General features: G+C 45.4%; 1 protein-coding gene across 3 annotated transcripts in view; it reads right to left on the bottom strand.

The window, feature by feature from the left end:
• Window positions 1-22,861, bottom strand: part of LOC105662510 (uncharacterized) — a 119,678-nt gene that overhangs the window by 21,225 nt on the left and 75,592 nt on the right. For all 3 annotated transcript variants that reach the window (XM_076531575.1, XM_076531576.1, XM_076531577.1), the window contains one exon: window positions 13,129-13,195. In XM_076531575.1, coding sequence (XP_076387690.1) covers window positions 13,129-13,195 — 67 coding nt within the window. The remainder of the gene's footprint in view (window positions 1-13,128; window positions 13,196-22,861) is intronic.

The following is a 22,861-nucleotide window of genomic DNA, read 5'->3' as shown; positions in this document are numbered from 1 at the left end:
GGCGAAAGAAACGAGTTCGCGTTATCGAGGTAGAAAGCGAATCGCAAGCAGGTTGCACGCGTGCACGTTCGTTCGATGCAACGGTGCACTTTAGAGGACGCGTAAGTGCAACTCCGCGGCTCTGGGAAGCGTTGCAGCGTTGCGTACACACCGAGATGTCCTCAGGATAAACAGGCAGCCTTTGTTCTACGCTTATGAATAAAACATTCGATAGTGCATCTCGGAGCTATACTGTAGCTATACCGTAGGTACACACGCTGGTGCCGTCGCCTGCCGCCGCGCCGTGCCGCGCCGCGATCCATTACTCGTCCCGGCCCTTTTCCATCATTTCTGACATCACCTGTTTCCCCGGTTGCATTCGCTTTCGTCGTTCCTTAAATGTTTCCTTAAACGTGTCGAACGATACTCGAGGAGACGGCGTTATCTCGTTCGATGCGACTGATCGTAGGTAAGATCGAATCGGAAGATACTTGATCCGAAGAAACGTTGGTAAAGCGAGCGAGTAATCGTAGTTTAGAACGCGTCGCAATCGGATCTCGAGTAGCTATTAACATCCGGCTGTTCGAGCGGGAAGAGCAGCGGCTACTTCCTTGCCTCGAGTCGAGACTATAAGAATTTCCAAGGAACAGCGGGCGAAAGTTGCACAACACCGGGAGCTTTTACGGGGTTCTCGCGAGAGAAGGTAGGTCGAAAGAAGGGAAGAGGAAGAGAGGAAGAGGTTGTCTCAATGTCTCCCAGAAGGCACAGCTCGAGCAATTTGTGCCTTCATTCGCACAAAGCTCGAGCACCGCGCTACGCCGTGCCGTGCCGTGCTGTGCCGTGGAAAATGCCGGCATAAAAGAGAAGTTAAAACTATGCCGTCGTTCTTATTACTGCCTGGAGCCACCCTGACCTAGCCACCCCTGTTTTTCTCTTCCTCGAATCAGCCCCTTGATCGTTGCCTGGTCGCTTGCACTCTCTTTCGGCCTCGTATTCCTCTCGCTTCGACTAATGCCTCAAATATTTTCTTTCCGCTTACTTCGGGCTTGATTAAATAATTTATAATCCGCCACGGCTGGAATCTCCCGAACAGAGGGTGCTTCTTTTCTCCGTGTTTATTCTTCGAATCACGGCGTTGCTTAACTTCTTTAGGGATATTCGCGCGTACGCGTATACGTTTAACTAGTTACCTTTCCCTTCGTTTATTTGTTCCCGCGCGCCTTATCGATCCTCCTTGTGTGGACGATATTCGAAAGAACGATACGATCTAATAAATCGCTAGGTTTTCTCGGTCGCGTCACAGGTTGTCTAACTAAGATTTACTTGTCGTTAGAGAGACAAGTATTCGTTGGAAATCGATCAAGTCCCAGTTGGTTGTGGTGTGCGCGAAGTGGAAGAAGGTCGGTAAGAGAAGAGCGCGAAACGCGAAACGCGAAACGCGAAACGCGGCTCGCGTGCTATTTGCAGTTCTCGCTGCATTTCTCCCGTGGCGTGGATACAGCCCCAGCTCTTAGCTTTATATAATTGCGAGCTTTCATATTTGATATTGCCAAGCCGTTCGTACCTTCAACCAGTTTGCACTGGCTTACACACGGCCCGTTTCTAGCATTTTCGAGCAGACTGCACGCTAGCTAGGCGGCGACCTGCAAACACCCGAGCCTTGTTTGAAGTCGGGATTTACCCTGCGTTATTTCTGCATTTGTGGAAACCGGGATGTTAGATCCATCTTCTGTTTCCTGTTTTAGCCTCCAGTGGAATTTTTTAACGTCCCTACAGCCAGCTCCCTTTGTTCTCTCCACGAGGCAAACTCGCAACCTTTGTTTCCATAAAGCGTTTTTCGGATCGTCACTCTTTCAACCAATTATGCTACTTTTCGACTAAATCATTCTGATTGTCGATAATTTCGTATCGCGTCGTACCGTTGGTCAATATCCCAGTGACAAGGAACGAGTTATGCTCGACGGACGAACGGAACACGCGGCACGTCTTCTGGATATATCCATAGTTGGCGCGATCATTCTTTGTCGGTACGACGTGTCGCAGTCGTAGCACGAATCCTGTTTGATCGATGCGATTCGGTATTTAGGCGAGCCGAGGGCGTCGGAGATAATGAAAACAATCCGTTATGAAAGCGCACGTATGCCTTTTGCCGATTCGATGATATCGAATCTACCGTGGGAAACGATTAATCCGTGCCTCGACGTTTATTTCCAGTATATTTTTGTCTAAATTCAATTTTTTCTCTGAACGTACGCGAAATATCGTTGTCACGCTTTCAATAACATAACAGACACGAGTATTCTTTTCGCGCCAAAGATAATACCGTGTAACAGCGCGATACAAGCTGGCAGCCGAGTCGGCTATTAAATCAACTGGTTGACACCATGAGATACGTGGGAATCCTTTGTAACCGACCGCGACAAAGGCTAACGCAATCAACGAATATAATTAGACTTTTCTCATTATTTTCCGTCCGTCAGGGCGCGAATGCGGCTCTGTCTCGTGAAAACTCGGTGAAACTCCCTTTACGCAATACGTCTAACGCTAGTCATTGTTCGTGACGTGCGTTAGTACGCGAAATCTTACTCGTAGCGCGTTCTTTCTCTCCAACAGAGATATTTCGCTTGCTCGTTCGAATATCGATGGATATTTCGATAAGAACGGAACGAACTGGGACGCGTAAAGCGACAAGTAGAAAAGCGCGTTTAAAGAGGGAAGCGTAAAACCGCGCGACATACTTTAATGAAAGTACGTAGATACCGGGCAAAAGCACCCTTCGTTTTCTCCGACTCGTTCGTCAACCCCTTAATTTTTCCTTGGCATCGCCGCGAGATATTTGACATATTTGATTCGCGGTCCGTAAGAATGCTCCCTTCGAATAACTTTCGGTATCCGTGGTCGCGGTCGCTTTGAACCGCAGTTTGCTTCTCGTTTCGTTTCGTTTCGTCTCGTACACCGGAATTTCGTTCCGTACACGGTTTACCAGGGGGTAGCAGATTGGCTCGTACAAACAAATAAGAAAAATGGAAATTCTTTTCGCTGATTTTCGCTCGAAGGCCGATAAAAAATCGTTGGGTTCGTTGGTGAATTAAAAAAATGTGTAAAGTGACAATGAAAATTTAGCTACGATCTTCGATGAAAAGTGAAATATCGTAAACGATAGTTTGCAAACATGTATATTGTAGTATGGTTGCACTGGTTTAATGTTGCAACAGCGAATCAAGTATTCGACCTATAGAGGGCGGAAAATTATTCTACCGAACTGTTGCGGTACTATTTCGAACAGTGTCTGCTTCCTGGAAACACGGACTCGGCATAAGCGACTAGAACATTGAAAATCGACGATGCAATAACCTAACTAATTGTTAGATAAACAATAGCGTAGCATTGTTGCACGTTTCGGCATCGTTTTTAGGAATCGTCGATACGAATCGTCGATTCGTCCAATAATTTTCAGCCAGTCTTTCGAAATGAACCGTTCTATAGATCGCTGTAATAATGTCGGCGTTTTTTCACACTTTGAAGTTTGGCAATTTAGAAAATTGAGGCATCGCCACCGATTTCTCTTGTACAATCGAGTAGAGGAAAAACGTACGAATCGAATGTAGGGCCATCGTTTTAGGGCCAGCGATTCGTGTATCGAATTTTGAGCGCGAGTAAGCGAAGGAACGAGTCGGCGATAACGAAACTCGTTAAGCAATCGAGTAATTTCGAAATACCGACTCGTTCTCGTCTAAGCTTCCGAACGAAAACGCGTTTCCCGAGCTGAAAACACCGAAAGTGTTTGAATCGGTATTCCGATTCGAATCGCTGAAAGTTCGAATCGCGAAACTATTCGGCCAATCCGGGGCGAACCGGTGGCAGGCCAAATGAAAATAGTTCCGTAGCGGGGGATGAAAATCACCGAGGATCGTGGCACAACGCGGAAAATTCTTTCGTTAAAATACGAATTAAACGCGTTCGACGCGTTCGCAACGAGAGTCGGTGATAGTCGGACTCGTTGCGTTCATTCGTTTGCTCGTTGCCAGGAAAAAATACCGGGGCCAACGAGAAAAAGGAAGGGTTGTTGTTGCTGTTGTTATGTATGTATTTAGTTCGTGTACACGTTGGTTTCGTCGTTGGAAAACGCAACGCAGCCAACGCTTTTCCAACGATAACAATTATCCACGAGAGACTTTATTAGCCATTCGCCGCGAGCAGCCTTCGTTCTTTATTTATGGACAAGCTCATTATTTCTGTGCAAGTAAGCATATGAAAAATTCTCCCCTTCGTCGTCTACCTTTCCTCTCTCTTTTCTCTCTCTGTTTCTTTGTTTTTCCATTCTCGTTCTCCTCTATCGTTCTCTTCTCTTTCTCCGTTGAACGTTTACGTTGGCCAAATCGTTAATAATCCTCCCTGATCAAAATTTTCTACATAGTTGATCGTTCAACTTTTTGTTCTAAAACTTATCGCGGAGTTTCGATATTCGTACCATTCTATTTAATTATTTCTTAAGTAAAGAAATTTCATCTGCCTAGGTAGGCGCATTTTCGAAAGAACAGACGTTGCGCGAGCAATTTGACTATTCTATTAATTTCGCTATTCCGCTATTTCGGTGTTACGTTGTACCGTTACATTAGCAGACTAATTCCGCTGCGGAACTGCAAATACTATTTCACTGTTTCGCTATTCTAGTCGAAAGAGAGACGAAGTCGGAAATAAGGAGAGTCGAGAGCCGTATCGTAGGGCCGTTCGTTCGGATTTTACTCGAATCCGAAGAATCGTCGACGGCATCAGGAATCGATCGAAGGAATCGCTAGGAGAAATCAGGGAAATTTCAGCGCGACGCGGTGCGGTGGAACGCGCGAAAGTAACGATTCGCCGATGCAATAAAGTAACGAGCCGTATGTCGTAAATTCGACTGGGCATCGCAATCGGTGGCGCGACAAGAGTTACGTCCGGAGGGATTGTGTCTGAGCGCGAACTTCCGGTATCGGAACTTCGAGATCCATTTTTCCAATAGGATCGCGCCAACGGCTACGACGAATCGCGATAAACGGCGCGGCAACACTTATAAATGACCGGTAAATATTCATGTCGAGGCTGCGTTCGTCGGTGTTATGCAGATGAGCGTAGCTACGTGCAAGAGTGCATTATGCTCGGCAACGTCGTCCTCGAAGAACTCCGCGGAAGTCGCGCTCGCTCATCTTTCTATCTACCATCGAGAACATACCGAGTCGCGCACGTTTGTTCCTGCCCTGGCGTGGATAGAATTCCCGTTCGAGGCTAGTTGTCGTGTCCGCTGTCTCCCCGTTCAATAATTTACTGCGCAATCGGAATAATTAACGCTCAAGCTCGATGCGTTTGTCGCGAGTCCTCGAAATCGTACCGGCGCGGTGCTCCCTACGTTTCGAACTTTCGACGTTTGCCAATTGCAATGTTATTTCAAAATTCCTACAGTCGTTATTATAATAATAATGTTGTCGACAGTCGTTGCTTTCTCCCGTTGCCCTTCGTATCGGTGATCGTGTTCATAGAACCGGCTTGATTAAACGAATTACTGTATCGTTAAAGAATATCGTTAAAGAAAGCGGAGAAGAGACGACGAACACTCTTTGTTAGCTCCGTTTTCGAAGAACGTCCTCGTCTTCGGAATCGAATAACTGTACTTACAATTAGTTACAATTAGTTCGTTTTTTACGTGATAACGTCGAAACGGATATCCGCGTAAACGAATACTCGGGTTCGAACGAAGAAATTCCGAAATTGCTAGGAAATTTGGAAGAGGAATCGAAAAGGAAGCGACAAGGTGTTCGCGTTCGAAAGGATCTCACCACACCGGCGAATATTCGCTCGCGTAGATATGTATCCTAGAGTGCTTTATGCACGGCTACCGGTGTGTATGAGTTCCACAGACCGTTGTTATATTCAAATTCAGTCGCTTGGCCAGTCCATGATTGTGCGTCGGCGAATATTCCAATATCCCTCGTGCTGGCCATATTGCAATTCTATTACCGCGGAATTCCACGACCGGCATAAGTAGCGGCCTGAGAATTCTCTCGGCTTAGCCGATTCCCTTCTTACTACTGGATCGCTCGACAAATTGTTTAGGATTATTGCGATATGATTTTATGTCCGAACATGAAACAGCTATACGGGAGTATCGTGGACCCTTCTCGCTTCCTGAATACTGATTTTCTACCCGACACCCTCGTTTCGTCGCGGGTTACCAATGTTTATCGTCGTCTACGACGGAATAACAAGAGACGCGTTTCGCCGTAGAGGTTTACGCTTGGACAAATTAAGTTTTTACGCCGAAATTCAACGATATTATTTAATCTGAGTCTCCGAGTTGCTTTATTCGAAATTTTCCAAGTTCATGTACCTAGAAGCCCGTAAAACGAATTAATTAATTATAATATCTTAGAAACGGGAAATAATCTGAAAAATAGTTCGTTATGTTTAGAACTTTTGAGACACGATTGTTTACGGATAAGCAGAATACGACTTCATCGATATTACCCGCGATAGAAGAAGGAGAAAAAGAAGAGTAAAGGTTGTCGAGATAGCTCGTTATTCTTGGTCGAAGAACAATGCAAATTGGCAGAGCAATTCGGATCTCGGCCGGTTGGTCGCGCTTCATCGAGCCCATTATTAATACAGCTAATATTTACCGAACGGCTCAAACGATCTTCGATACCAACAAAGTTATTCCTTCCTTTACTTTTCCTCCTCCTCTTCTTCTTCTTCTTCTTCCTCTTCTTCTTCTTCCTCTTCCTCCTCTTCTTCTTCGTCGTCGTCACCGTCCTCTTCTCTTGCCGCGCTAGTAGATATCTTCTCTGTTTCGCGATTCAAAGGAGGAGCAGCCCTCGGGCGTAGTATGACATTTAATTAAGAAACTTGGCCGAGCTCTCCGAGTGATATTTCAGGTAATTAAAAATGTATCCGTCGCGGTTCTTTGAGACAAGCCATTTTCATTGCTGCACAAAGGAGCCTCCCGGGGCTAATCTCTCCGATCCCTCCGTTCCGTTTCTCTTTTCCATCTTCCTCTTTACCCGCGAGTCCTCCTACGCCGTTCGAAACGCGATAAAAACGCGTGGAGATAAGAAAGAACGGGGAGACAGATTCGGTAAACGAGAGCGAGGATTACGCGGAAAACAAGCAAGGACACGCGGCATTAAAAGATAAAGAAAGAAAATAGAAAAGAAAGGAGGGTAACGAAGGACTAACATAGAAATTACTTTTTGTACGGATGATCGGAGAGTTCCAATCGGACCAGATCAATATGAGATACCTACCTACCTATCTACTCGTTAGTTGGAAAGATGCACCTGCATCGATGTCACATTTCAACACTTTATTTGACAAAGATTCTTTAGCTCCCTTTCCGGACTTACGAGCGAAGCGAAGAGACGGCGTTCATTCGTCGCGATATCGACTCGCTGCGTCGAGAAGAAATCTCGAAATAACGTGGACCGGCCTGAAAATAATCAGGCGTAGCAGACGTTCGTCGAGCATTCGAGTTAATTTCATTCGCAAAAGTAAAGGATTCCATTTCCTTTGTGAGCGGTTCGCCAGTGTGTACTTAACACGGAGCAGAGTCAGCTTTCGGTAGCACCGATCTGTCGACTATCGGGCACCGCGTATCGCGCTAGGGCCAGCGGGGTACGCGAACTCGCGTCAGGGGCGCAGAAAGCTTTTTAATTAAACGCGATGGTTAGAGGGTGGCCGGGTCAGCTATCGCTTTCTCTTCCTCTCTCTCTCTCTCTCTCTCTCACCTTGCTTCTATCCACTGATTCGGGAGTTCAAAGTCGAGAATCGGCAAGTCAATATCAAATACCTCGGAGGTAAACGAAGTCGATGCGCACGCGGTAAGCACAGGAACCAGAGACACGATTCTAGCGTTAGGTTAGACAATGTGTCTGATCCTCTATACTCTGTGTACTCGCGAATCTATACTGTATAGACTTAAGTCGCATAGTTTTTTTTTCTTTTTTTTTTCTAATAATGGGTCAAGGCGGTAGATCGTTTTGATGCACGAACAACTTTATACGGATTGATTGCTGGGGATCAAAGTAATGATTTCCTCGAGAAAATTCATTTCTTCTACCGTTAACTTCACGGTCGTTACCTTTTAGCGAGCGCAAAACTTCTTGTATCGCGGAAGAAGACGCGCGTGCCGTTTTTGAACGTTCGTAAATGATACGCGGTGGCGAAACGGCGTGAAATAACGCGAGGCTTTCCATCTGTTTCGGCCGTACCTCGTGCGTTTTCTAGCCTGTTCCGTGAACGACCGCGACGAACCGGGTGTAACCGATGAAATTTACAAATGAATTATTCATTTAATCGTTCCACGGACAATTTACCTCGCGAACGCTTGTTTCCACGTTCGAGCTGGAATCAGTTTGAGAAACCTGTCTCGACGCCGAGTTTCTCCGTCCGTGTGTCGTGAAACCCGCTCTCGTTAATATTTCTTTTATACTTTCTATATTTTTTTCTCTTCTTTTCTTAAATCGTACAACGATAATACCGCGTTCGTGATTAATTCACTAAATACAACGTTGTTTCGCAGAGTACCTACCAGGAATTTATTGTTCGACCCGGAAGCGTTACGGACAATTCGATTACCACGAAATTTCCAAACTTTTCGATTGCCGACTATCAGAATTTCTCTTTACAAGTTAACGTTTATAATATTAAAGTAATATCGTGGGAATTACGTAAATTCTTGGAAAAATTCGACTAAATAGATTCGACTAAGAATGCCGGTAGACCGAAATTTCAGGGAGAGCAAGGGAGAAACGATGGCAAAAGAAGCGCGCGTACGCAACACGTGCATGCGCAACGAGCATGGCAGGCGACCAGAACAGACGGGTCACGCGATGAGAGAAACGTTTTTCCCGTAAATGGGAACGAGAGACCGGCGTTACCGACACTCCATGTTTTTCGTTCTAATCAGACCGTGATTTTATTGCAACTTTGTCGAGGACTTCGAACTTTACGAGCCGTCTGCATCGCGATTGCAAAGTCGACAATATCGTTCGTTGCTTCGTTAGAGCTCTCGTTTCTCCTTTCGAACAGCGACGAATTAATTAACGATATCCTTCGACTGTTATTATCGGTAATATAACGCTGAAACGATCTCTAACGGAACAACGATTTTCAGTCCGGTTCTAGATAATTTTCAAATTGATTCGATAGGAAACATTTGATTCGATAGGAAGTTAGATGGAAAAAAGTTTGCGAAAAAATCGATCTTCCGAATTCGCCGTTCGAACAGGAGATATACCTCTGCGAAGAGAAGGGGGAAAAAAAGGAGCGTGCAGAAAGGCGCGGAGCATTCTCTTTGGTGTCTGAGAGAGAGTAAATTCGAGGTAAGTAGAGGCGAGAGGAGATCCAGGTAAGAAAATAAATCGCAATGATCGCAATGGTCCGTACGAGTGCGCGGCACGATGGTCGTATCGTTGTAATTGGCTTCGTGAGAGCGTGCATTCGCGCCGATGATTGTCGCCAACCGGTCGATATACATCACTCGAAAGACACGGATGCGCGAGGGGATGTTGCTTCGGGATTAAAAGGACCCCGAACGGGAAAGAAAAGGAAGAGAAGAGTTGAAAACGTGCGCAAGCGAAGGGAAACGAAGATAGCGGTGACAAGCGGCCACCAGGAGCCTTCGCGTGCAGCCAAGTTTCTCTTCTTTTCCTCTTCTCTTTCCATCTTTCAAACGGCCATCGAGCGGCGATCCTTTCTTTTATCGACACTTTTATCGACTAATACCTTTCCACCGACACAATTTTCTTACTTATTCCATAAAAAGATCATATTACCTAGTCCGGCTTTCTTTCGGTAAAATATAATGATCTCGCGTAAATAAGTGTCAGTTTCGTAGAAAAAAATTGTTCCGCAGATACATTGAAAAATCGGAACAATTACAAATTAGCATATACGGTCGAAAAATACGAGTATGTATAAGAAACGAGATCGTTTCGGCTGATTCGGTTGATCCTCGACGCTTTCCATTCCGTAACGGAATCCTCTGGTTCGTTGGTACGCGACAACGCGTCGGCAAGATGCACCATTTGTCCCGGCCATAGCCGGCTCGAGAGAGTCTACGCTCGTTAAGCGAATATATTCGATCGGCCTTTTTGCCCTAAGCAGGACGCGCAATGCGTCTTGGCGACACACTGCACGCCAACTCGCGTCGTGGTCGACGTCGACTACGTACATGGCACCGATGTTGACGAGAGAGTCAAAATAAAAAAAGGTGTCTGGTACCGTAACGGTTTCGCTCGATTGAAATTTCGCGCGAATAGCTCGCGTACCGGTTAGTCGGAATTCGTTTCTTCTTTTCTGTCTATCCGTGAGAATTTTCGCCTGATCGAAATCGGATAAAATCGAATCGTTTGAAACGTAGGTACTAGCTCGAAGACATTGCCGATAACTTATAAAGATTAAATATGGACAGAATTTTCTTTTCTCGAGAATTCTAGATCCTCGATATCGAGGTATGTTGTCCTCAGAGTAGGCTGCGCGTTCAGCGACGCTCGAAGAAAAGCGAAGAGAGTCAGGCGAGTGTTTCGAAAGCTCTACTGGTCCTGGGTAGGAGCGGTTAGCCGGGAGATTCACGAATCCAGGAAGCGTCGTCGTTCCGGCGCGGCGCGGCGGCGATGCATCGCGGTTCAGCCGCATTGTGGCGGACGAACGAAGAACGGAGAACGGAATCTAATCTGATGGCACGGCACGGCGTTGCTCGGCGTTGCGCGGCGTGGTGCGGTGTGGCTCGGCGGGTCCACCTAATGGGCAAGCCGTGTCGGGACACGCACCTCTGCTCTCCTCTCTCGTGTCCTATGCCGGGAAGGCTAAAGTCGTGTTCGCCCTGTCCGATGACGATATCACCCTGACGCAATCGCCATACGTAATGCGGCACTCTGCGACTGCGTCGGATACCCCGGAGAGACGATCCAGTGCACGACCGGAATCGCGTCTCCTACGCTCAGCTTCCTACCGTTGCTCCTTTCGTCTTTCCTATCGGTTACTTTTCCTTTTTCTTCCTCTACTTTTATACACTATTCTTATTATAATGGTTCTCGATACCAAACTCGACTTTTGATAATGTTGCACTTATCTTTTTTACGATTTCGAAGTGCCTCAAAATTGTACGTTGGCATGGATTTTCTCGGCGAACTTTCTATCCTTGTTTATAAATCTGAATCGTTCATGAGTCGATGTGGTAGATTTCTTATCATTTTTTTATACTAAAATTCTTTTTTCGTTCGATCGTCGATGCAGCGTTTTCGAAACGCAGCGATCATGAAATTCGGTTTAATCGTCTGGCAGATACGATGATGGACTAGCACTCGATTTCGAGAGTTTCCCGAAGAAAGTGGAGAACGTTGGCAGGAAAGGAGACACGATGCTAGACGTCGAGTATCGGAAGGAAGTATACGTATACACATACATGTAGAGTGCAGGTCGAGCGATCGCGTCGTTAATAGCAACGCGACCGGGTGATATCGAGGAGAAGGTGATATCGCGGTCGGATATCGCGTATCGTTCGTGTAAAAGCGTGAGTGCATGCATTTTCTACCGAGTTTGCACCGTCGGGCTACGACAAAAGTGGAAACGAACCGATACCAGACGATACCAGCTAAGCTGAGCGGAAGCGAGCGAGGCGAGAGTCGTGCAGCCCGTTCGACCCGATAAGAAAGCTTCGAGAAAAGCATCAACGGCCCGACAAAAGCCCCGCTACGATAAGATTAAATGCCCTTCGGGGCAAAGGAGCATCTTTTGCCAGGAGACTTGCAGCGCACTGGCTTCGAAAGACCGATTACGTAATCGGAACGATCGATCGCGACTCGAACGTTATTGTATCCACCCTTTTCGTCGAACCTGTTTTCGAAAATTCTGTCATTCTTTATTTTTTTTCTTCCAATTTTTCGAATTTTTTCATTTCGCGAACAATCCTGTTCCACGATATCAGACCATCCAAGTTTCCAAGTAAGAAACAGCTTCGATATACGTATACGTATAAGTTACGTTTCTTCGATATTTCGATATGATCGAATCCTGTTCTGTACGTTTAGTACGCGACACTCGAAGAAAATAACCGTGCAAGAATTTTGAATCGCGACAATTTTCCCACGTGTTCCAGCGCCGTTAGAGCAAGTTCAGTAAATTATCGACGAGCTGGAGAGGCGTGTCCCCGTGAAAATTTATTCGACGGCTTATAAAGTACAGGACTCGAGGCCGCATTAATGTATCTGCTGTGAAATCGGTGTCCTCGGAATCGCGCGACACGCACTCGATGTTGTTGCGACCTTTTTCTTTTCGATTCGACACACGGCACCGCAGCGTAACGCACCGCAGCGGTTCGTGATACGACGCGACGCGATTTCTCGCTGACTATCGGCATCGGCCAACCGATCTTTCACGTCCGGAGAAAAAACTGTAATTACCGGGCCGACGAGATTCCCCGTTTCACTCCGTAAATATCAAAGACATCCAGGAAGACTTTGCGCAACACTTTGCCTGCTTGTTCGAGCATGAAATCGAACGCGTTTGAAAAATACTCGATCGCGCTTGATGATCGCGATAATTGAACAATGATTAACGAGTTAAGTTCGTTAATCGATTCGAGGAAGAATCGGTTTACGCGAGTGCCGAAGATTATGTCGAAAACGATCAAATTAACGAATCAGATTGACCGTTAAAGAAATTGTCAAAATATAGCCATAATTAGATAACGAAGTAGCTAAAGATAACTAAAGATCGAAAGTAAACGCGGTGGCTATTGCTATTTTTATTCGAAGCAGTAATTAGCGCTCGAGGATAAGTTGTTTAATAAGTCGAATAAACTAGTCCCTGAAGGAGATTAAACGGTAATAGAATGGAACACGAAGCGAAGATCTAAGGAGAAAGGGGAAGGGAAAAATGCGAAAGGGTAGTAGCAAGGTATAAAAAGGTGTAATTAACCTGGCAACTCGTTACATTATTGCCGACAGTTTCTTGTTATCGAAATATTTGAAAGTCCGTTGAGCACGTTAAAGAAGACAAGAAGAGAACGCGAAACGTATAATCATGCGAGGGGTTTAGTCGGAATAAGCGAGAGTAGAGTAGCGGAGCGACGCGATACAAGATAAAGTCGATCGAGATCGACGATCAAGGACTCACCTTAGCATCGTCGACGATCCCGTCTTTTTCTGCCTGTCGTCGATTCGTCGAGACCGTCTCCGTCTTCCTGTAACACGATCAAAACCAGCGAATAAATCATTTTCCTTCGTTATTCGCTTCGTTAAATCGAATAATTCAAAGCCGAGTCTTCTCAATTAGTTACCCGCGTTCCCATCCAGTCACCCGTCTCGTCATTTTTTTCTATCTTCTTTCCGACAGGTTCTATAACACGATCATTCTTTAGTTCTAAATACACCCGAACATATTTGATCGTAGCGCCTATTTCGCCGTTTCCGATGGAATATATTAGGGGCCATCGTTTCAAATTGATTCCGTTTCAAGCATTTTCCGTTAAACGACGAGACAAGACAAGAGAGGTTCTCGGTAGGTAATAAAGTCGAGTATCGTTATACGATGATACGGTTACATGACGGCCAAGGCGCCGTACAATTACCAACCTGCATAATTGCAGCACGGTAACAAAGCAAAGAAAAGAAGAAGAAAAAAAGGAAGAAGAGTAACCGAAGGTGTGTGCGTGCGCGCACGAGTGATTCTCGACTAATATTACTTTATTAAGGAAATGGGATAATGCCACGGTGTGTGACAAATTGGGAGCAACGCACGCTCGCGTAGCGGGCGACGAGTCGAGCGACGGGCGACGGACGACGGGCGACGAGCGACGAGCGGAAAACCGATGAATATTCATGGGACGGCACGGTAATAAGGAGAGGCAACGCGTCGATTCACGCTTCTTTCTCGGGGAAATAACCTCGAGATTTACCGTGAATTTCGATCGAAACGGTTCGATCAATCATTTTGTTGTTAAGCTGCTTCGCGTATCGAACGGAAACGCGGAAATAACCTCGCGACTTCACCGCGTTTACTTAGGCTACGCGAACGACTCGTCGCGAACTTGTTTTATTGGGACGTATCGCGAGTAAATTAAACGAGTAATTTGAATATGTCGTTTAATTCGTTAAGTAATTGGTAATGACGTACGATGAAAAATGTGAGAAAGATCCGAATCGAGAAAAGAAATTTTCCGTGCTGCCTCGAAACAGTGAATTGTACGAAGGGTTAATGCGAGAAAGAAACGAAATTAGAAAAACGATGAAAAACAAGATACCGTTGTTGGAGTTACTCGAGGCCGGAAACAGAAGACCAACGGATTACGTCCGCCGACATAACACGATCCAATTTATTAACGTTAATAATAAACGTGATTAAAATTTTATTCCGTGCTTGTCACGCGTCTCTCTTTCCCTCTTACTCCGACGTTTCTAATTAAAGTAATAAGCTAGGTCAAAGAATTTACCGTGAATCATTACGCGCGGCGCACTGTGATTATTTTCAGCCCTCCTCGCCTCTCCCTCGTGGCTCGTCCACGCCAGCCCACCTTTCCACATGGTGGGCGTCTTGCTTCGGTAATTATTTATTACAGAGCGTCGTTCGCAAATCTTTCGCGAGCCTCCGGTGAGTTTCATTAAGTCCTCTCGCAATTATGCTGGTCATTTGCGAACGAAAACTATGCTTCAAAATGTAAATACCGAAATGTAATAATAACGCTCGGACACGCGAGTTGTTATTTTCTCTTCTGTTTCGAAAACTCTTCAAACAAAACAACGGCACGCTACTCGCTTACGCGTATTGTATTGTATAAGAGATATATTAGGGATACGACGCGAAAACGAAAACGACAGCGAAACTCTGCAGATATTTTTTATACGCGTACATATATAATGCGATGATACGATGAGAATCGAAATAAAAATAAAACGTCGAATCATTCGATCGTTAGATACGCGATCACGTACAGACTGGGACGTCCTAATTGATACGGAAGCGAGATCAGCCTACGCATCGGAGCCTGCGAATTCAATTAAGCAATGATTTAACACTTAATTACTTGCCCGAGACGAATCGACGTCTCGATGTTTCTTTCGTTGTTCGAGCTATAATTCGAGTACTTTGCTATTCTTATTTCGTTGGTAACGAGAATTAATTTCCTGTCTGTATTCGATAGGACGAAATTAAAAAGCTACAAAATTAGAGTTCTACCCTGTTCTGATTGCTGGTAAGAAATATAGAAATTATATTATTTTCAAAGTTGAAATCAGTGTTTGTGCTAATGTTGAAAAGAATCGATCAGAATAATCGTCGACGATTATTCGTACAATTGTTGGAGAAGAGTATGGATCATCGGAGAAGTCTTGTTCGTTTAACGATCAGCTTACGATCATTCGCTTAAACTTAATCCGATACGTAAGGTAATATTTTCACCGAGTATCTAAAAGCTAGAATCTCCTAGTTGGAGTAGACAGGTTCCCATCGCCGCGTCGCGTCAGTTCTCTTTTTGTTTAGGACGCGGCGAAACGCGACAAGGCGTTCGAAAGGTCGCGCGTGAACCATCGCCTCGTTTCTCTATTGGTCGGTTTCTAATTAAAAGAATATTCTCCGTGTCGTACCGCGACAAGAATATCCGCGAGTTTACGAGCTGCTCACACGTATGGGGGCTCGATAAGTCCTCGCGGAGATGCCTACGTGCTAATATTACGATCGCCATGCTTCCCGACTAAATGCGAATCACCCACGCATCGCGATATTCTTGCTAGTCTCGTTTACGCACGAGTCGACGCGGTCACGCGTACTCGTTGTAACGTGTCGTTTCAGGTGATAACTCTGCTCGAGGGAGTCGAGACGTAACCCAGCAAGAAAATTATTTGTCAGCTACGGATCAAGTGTCGCGGTACTTTGGCCAATGTCGTTGAAGATTATTCGATATCGATGCTAAGTTTCGATTAGGAAATATATTTATCTTGTCGGAGTTTTCGTCGAAAAGTTTCAAATATAAAGCGTTCGACCGGTAAACGAGCGAACGAACGAAAGAGACAAAGACTTGACGTACATTTAAGAACGACCGACCGAACCGACTAGACAGTGTGTTGCGTAGGTAATATTTTAAGGCGAGCGAGTGACCGGACCGACTGTATGCATAGATGGATATTTCGCTATCGCGTTACTCCGTACCATTAGCTCGACATGCATCTTTAAACGATCCGTTAGAATCGATATCCTATTCGAAACAACGTTCCTTGCCAACAAATGGATAAAAACGTCCGGTGAAAAGGTGCAGAGGGTGAGGCGAACGCGACTCGCAAGCTATTTATCCTCGAGCATTATTTGATCCTCGTTGAGTGGTCGACGCCTACTGTCTCAGCCGTTAGACGTTGCGTCGCGTCGCTCAGAATCGTTTAATTATTTGAGCCAGCGACGCGGAACCGGCAAATATTTCACGACGTTGCCTTTCCAGGCTGACCAAATGGCCGAGCGAAGCGACCGGAGCGATCGAAGCGTGGGTGACCAGCAGATAACGTGGATCGTGGAAGCGACACGGACAAACGGTCGACGCCGATGGTCCTTTGATAAGATTGTCAGACAGTCGAGCTCGATAGCCGATCGATTAAAGGAAATCCTCGCGGCTGCACGCGGAAACGCGTGGCAGATGGAACGAAACGAATTCTCGTTGCTGCGAGAACATTTATGGTATCTGTCGGTGGCGTCGGCCATAACCGTCAGTCTGTTTCTTATAAAACATTTCGCGCATTGTCCGCAGCGTTTCTGCCGCCCTGTTATTAACGCGTAATCGAACGTTGCCGTTCATTACGCGAACGTTATATTTGAAAGCGGTCGCGGTTAACTTTCAACGTCAACGTCGATATGATCTTGTTCGGGATTCTCGTGGTTCTACAACATCAAATATCGAAGCAAATTCGAAAATTTATTAAGAAATATTGCTTAATAGAGAAATTTGATAGTTCGATAACCCGCGGATTTTGAAATTTCCTCATTTTTACCGACGAATTATTTTCTTCGGTTCTCTTCGCGATGCGAGAGGAACGAGATAATTTTGAAGAGATTTCGAAATAATTAGAAAAACGGTTAGAAAATGAAGCAGGGTACGAAGATAGTAAGATAATGAGTAGAACCTCGTTAATGGGAATTAAGCAAGGTGCACAGGTAAGCTGATAATTAAATTTTTTCGATCGTTATGCTGATCTCTTTCTTATCACGTTCTATCATTATTATCGTAGAATCTGATTATTATCTCAACTATGATCGAACCGACGCGACGAAAGGAAATTGGAAAATTGAAAATCGCAACAAAAATATATCGTATCATTGTTGCTTCGATCCTTCTGCAACCATAATTCCCTTACACTTCCAAGAATCGTTTCGATGGAGCAATAAGTGTTGTTAGAAACGGCGGAATAGGATGGCAACGATTCGAACGGATCTAGCTAGTTTAATGATAGAGGAAACCGAGAATTACCTTTTCCACTGCACCCAACGTATACGCGGCTGGAAATAGTTTTGCGAATACTCGAATAAAAAACAGTCGAAGGAGTCTTGAATTTTCCGCGCGTTTCTTCGAAAATTTCTATTGGACTCGCTTTGAAAAAAATGGCCGCGTTTAACCGGTCACGGTACTCGAAGAGTCGACGTTGCAGCGCTCGACGCGTTAATTAGAGTAACTCGAAACTCTGAACAACGCGCAGGTATTTCGAAATCCGTTTCGTTCTTACGACACGCTACTTTCGATTGTCGTAATTGAAAGTGTTCGGTCTATCCGTAAGTACTAGCGTAGCGATCTCTGTTATAGCAAATAATAGAAATTGATTATTCGCTGTATCTAGCGGTTACGACAACTTAGTCGCGCACAGCATCCCACCGCTGTCAGCCAGGGAGACTTACTCGAGTAATTAACTGGTAATGAGGTATAGCGAGACGGTGAACGAGGAGAGTGGATAAATAAAGTGTTACTGGTCGATATAGGGGAAGCAACGAGGAGAAACGTAGAAAAGGGAACGGTCTAATGGAATATAAATCTTGGAAGAGCGCGGGGGTGGAGCGTGCTCGTTTCAGCTCGTTCTGTCCTCGGTTAAGTGCGTGGTCGAGATTCATTTGCCGAACCGCTTGTTCTTGCCACGGTTCATTCGCGATCAACAAATTAGCTAACTAACTTAACCTGAATTAGAATCGAGGAAAAGAGGTTACTTTTTAGCGTTGTTGCACCAACCTCGGCGCCTAGGCTGTACACCTAACCGTTTTACCAACGTTTCCACGGCGTAAATAGCTCTATCGAATCGATAAGTTTCCTTAGGGAAAAACGGATCTGATTTAGCCATCTTAACGATAGCTAAGAAATTGTCGAGACCGATTCCGTGATCTCGGCTTGTTGGAAGATTCTTAATCCGTCGCAGATAGTATTGAAAATATCAGTAATTAGGAATTTGTAGCGTTTACGAGCAAAATTTACGACACGGACACAATTGTAGATTAATAGAGAAAAAACTTAAAGGCATAGGGTTGAAGCTATTTCCACGCGTTACGACTGGATCTACGACGTCCTTCTAGCGAATGGTACGATCAAGCCGGTGCTTCGAGCGCGGAGAACCGTTTCCGTGTTCAGCTGGACCACCAGCGAGAGGATTATCTCGGAATGGCACCGGTCCACCTATGCAGCTTTAAGTATCGCTTGGTGTACTCGGCTGTGACAACGGTAAATAGAGAACAGAGCATGATAACGATTCCGTATACAGGCTTTTTCAAAAGAAATCGAAAAGTTTCTTAGCGCTTCGTAATTTGCTGAGATACGCGAAATTATTCGAATTTAATTGTTCGACTTACGGAGTGTATTATCGAAATTTTACGATTGCCGAAGGAGATAACCTTTCTCGGTAAATTCGGTGCTGCAATGTCGTCATCGTGCGATAATCGCTAGCAACGGCTTCGAAAAGGCGATCGGCATTGCCCGTTCGACTAAAGAACGAGTCGCAGTTTCTTCTATTATATCGTAATCGAAATCGACGATAAGCGACGATCGAAGAAACGAGCGTTTCGTTAGTTAGCACGATTTATGGGGAGAGAAGTACTCCACCGCGAGCATACGTACATCTTCCGCAGGGATATTACGTCGAAAGGAAATCGTCGACGAGGAATCCCGTCCACTGACATTCCGGGCCGTGCGTGCAGCCGCGCTTGGCATTTCGCATTCGCATACCGCGGACTGTAAGCTCGTACTCGCTCGATCCGCGGCTACCCTCTCTCGTTTTTTCCATTCGAATGCAAATTGCCACCTGTTCGGGTGCACGGTGCCGCCTCGATTCTTGATCGAGCAGACGTTTTTGTCGCGTCAATTTTGCTTACGCTAGACGCTTTCGGATCGCTCCTCCGTTTTATTTTTGTATTATTCTATTTTATCGCTGTTAAGAGAACTTATAAATTTGGAATTTCCGCTGGTCCGAGAATGTTCTCTGCTCGTCCGTAGCGTGGTCACTGTACGTAGACGTATTTGGTAGATTCGCAGGAGCTTTCAGGGAGAAACGGGTGTTCGGAAAACGAGCGACCGGTTAATCGACTAACGAGGTATTCGCGGCGTGTACGGGTCGTTCATCAGCCGTCATCGTGCGAATCGAGGAAATATCGAGAGGTTAGCGAGAGATAGAGGAAAGAAAAGAAAAAGGGAAAGAAGAAGATCGGAACCGAGAAAGAGCAAACGGTCGGTCCTGTTGCTGTTCGATCGAAGAGTAGCACACCGCTGAGAAAGCCTGCTCCTATTGGTTTTAATGTAATCGAGCCAGGCATCTTTTATCATCGCGAAAAAAAATGGCCATTTAATCACAGCGTTTCCCTACGTGGGGTCCATGGCACCCCTCCGTTTCGCCGCTTCGAGAACCGTTCGGATATTAATGGAGGACGGTTCGAGCGCGTAATATGAGGAATCGTTGGCGCGCGCGTATAATATCACTCGGCCGTGCCAACCCGGCAGAGGAACACGCATGTTACATGCGAGAGCATGACAAATTAATCGTCTACTTGACCAGCCAACTCGATCCTGCACCGACCGCTACTATGGTACACTTATCAACGATGAGATTCGTTTTGAAAAAAATCGCTGTCCGTTCGTAAACAGGGGGAAGAACGGCCAGTGAGATTTCGAGAAGTTCGAAATTAGCGTCGTAGAAATCGCTTGATCCGAAGCTTTCCAGCGGCGATATTTCCAGCGGCGATAAGGAGGAGGAGACGTTAACGGCGATAATGGAAGGGAGTGTAAGTAGATAGTGTGTGGGTCCGTTACAAAGTCAGCAATTATCGAGGAGGAGTGGCCTCCTCGATAAGCGGTCGAGCCGTCTGAAAAGGCACGGTTATTCGATGTCCTCTCGCGTCACGATGAATGCACCCAAAGTATGCGGGGATGTCACGAGCAGTGACTTTGCTTTCAGGTCTCGCGGAAGGTTAATTTCTCCGAGATAAGATCGTACGAGCGGATTACGCGGCGGAACACGTTCGAACACCTGTAACCAACGTGATTTTCTTGCGTGTTCCATCGAACGGTCCGTGGTCTCTGCGTCTCTCGCTCTGCTTCGTCCGGTTTTTCCTTCGGTACGGCGCGGCTGTCTCTTTCTCTTCTTCTACCGATTTCTCGATATCTAAGCGACTGCCGCGTCGGCTAGATACGGTGGCTCCTAGAAGTGGATCGTGACGCTATCTATAATATTCTGGGAATATATTATTATAACCTTTCTCTGCAAATTTCTTTCCACGATGAACATTACCATTTTAACGTTATTATTCGTTGAAAAATTCTTGTTTCTCGTTTCTCGTTTCTCGTTTCTCGAAACGCTTCGCTGTGGGATTATCCAAAGTATCAATTTTACGCTTAGTCGTGCGACGCGATTCCGATCCGGTAGTACGATCGAGAGGGACGCGAGAGAGTGCGAAAAGAATCGAGTTAAGACTTTGAAAAATTATTTCCTCCATTTCTTTTCGGAGAACAGTATTCCGGGTCGAACGAACGGGGTTAATGAGAGAGGCGTAGTCGATCGGTTTACCGAGGAATACGCGAACTCGATCAGCGGATTCTTATCGATTACATCTCGATCACGGTCAGCCAGAGCAACGGACCGTGTGAAAACGCCGTAGGAAAGTGGACAACCAAACGATGATATGTGAGTTAAGAACTTCTTCGAACCATCCTCTATTTCTATTTTCCTCTCTACGATTTGCTCGATTAAATTTCCAAGTTTGGAAAGTTCATATGGTAATTTGCAACGGAGAACCTGTAAGATAAATTTTAAACTCGTAAAACGATTTGATGCATCATTAGCTAAGATCAGCTTCGATAAGCGTCACGGTGGTGGTAGACGATAGTAAAAAGACGGCTCGATAACACCTTACAACTGGAAATTTCCCACGCTAAAATATTTCGATGTTTTCTAATCTTCGCGCGCTCTTTCAACACCTCTTAGGTTAATTTTTTCGAAATTTTCCAAGTTTCGAGTAAACCAAACGATTCGAGTATCGAGTAAAATAATTTTTATTCGAGCTTCGCGAACGCGGAGAAAGAGGCAGCTTCGATGGGTGGGGATGAAAAGGGGTAGATTTAATCGTTCATCGATCACGGATCAACGAGATTCGGTCATAATCTCTTGGCGGAATCCTCGGAACGTTTTAACTCCGGTGAAACTTATTAACGTCGGATTCGATAAAAGTGGCGTTGCTCGTAAATCGACGAGACCCAGACTACCGGGCTACCCTACGCTTTAACGTTTCTTTCTTGCTGGCGTATAACTTGCCAGATTGCCGTATACGTATCTACTCGGTTTATTCGGACGGCATGGCACGCCGACGATGTCGCGTACGCCCGTCAATCGACTTGGAACGGAACGAAGCTGTTAGGATAACGCAACTAAACGAAATTTAATAGTGGAATACTCGCTTGGAATGGCTGTCGCGAAAAAACGGAAGCAGGCGAGTAACGAAACGATTCGTTGATCGATTCCTAAAGTAGCGTATCTGTCTGGCAAAGGAAGTCGCGACAATAAGCGGTGCGAATACCCGGTATAAATTCTCGCAAGGATCGCAATTTGATCGCGTTATACTGTAAAGTTGTAAAGTTGAAATAATGAACGATAAGAAACATGGAGACACGTACGAAATTAGCATATTCCGTCGAACGGAATGTGGGCCCGTTACCGGCTCGTAAAATTAACCGTCGCGTTTCAAGCAGCGATCGAAGCAAAGCTTCCAGCTTCGCTTTCTCGATGACTCGTTTACAGGGGAATGCGAGTTCATTGCCTGGAACGTCCAGAGTCTACCGACGCGAACATTGCTCGTTCTTTTTTTTCTTCTTCGTTGCATTTCCCAGCTGTTTAGCAAGCAATGAGTAGTCTCGAATCGTTTCGAGCGCTGCTCGGATCGAGGGGATCATCGTCTGAGAATCTGATTGTTGCAAAAAGAGCATTTTATCTACGATATCGTATGCTTATTCAATGAATTACTTAGATACGTCTCATCGATGTCGTACGTTGCTCTCGTTTTGTTTTTACGATCAAATGGAAACGTTCGTTTCGATTAGCAGCTCCACATCGGCGACTTGCCGAACCTAGTTTACCGTGCACGCCGTCGAAAATTCTCCTTTACAGGTCGATGTCGTATAAGACCTACATACATGTGTATTTATATAATAAATTCAATTACGAATAACGCTTCGCGATATTCTTGATATCGTGACAAGATTCTTTGCGAAGAATTATTTGGAAAATACTGTATATAGAGTAAAGATTTCTAGCGAAGGTAATACGTATCGCTAACGAGATAACGTTTCGTTCCGAGATTCGATTTAAAAGCGGCTTCGAAGGAACGTTAAGAAGAAAAGATAAAATTAGGTAAT

The sequence above is a fragment of the Megachile rotundata genome, chromosome 5 (genome assembly GCF_050947335.1).
Source record: "Megachile rotundata isolate GNS110a chromosome 5, iyMegRotu1, whole genome shotgun sequence".
Classification (NCBI taxonomy): Eukaryota; Metazoa; Arthropoda; class Insecta; order Hymenoptera; family Megachilidae; genus Megachile; species Megachile rotundata.
Note: the sequence above shows the minus strand (reverse complement) of the source record. Positions and strands in the feature narration are given on the sequence as shown.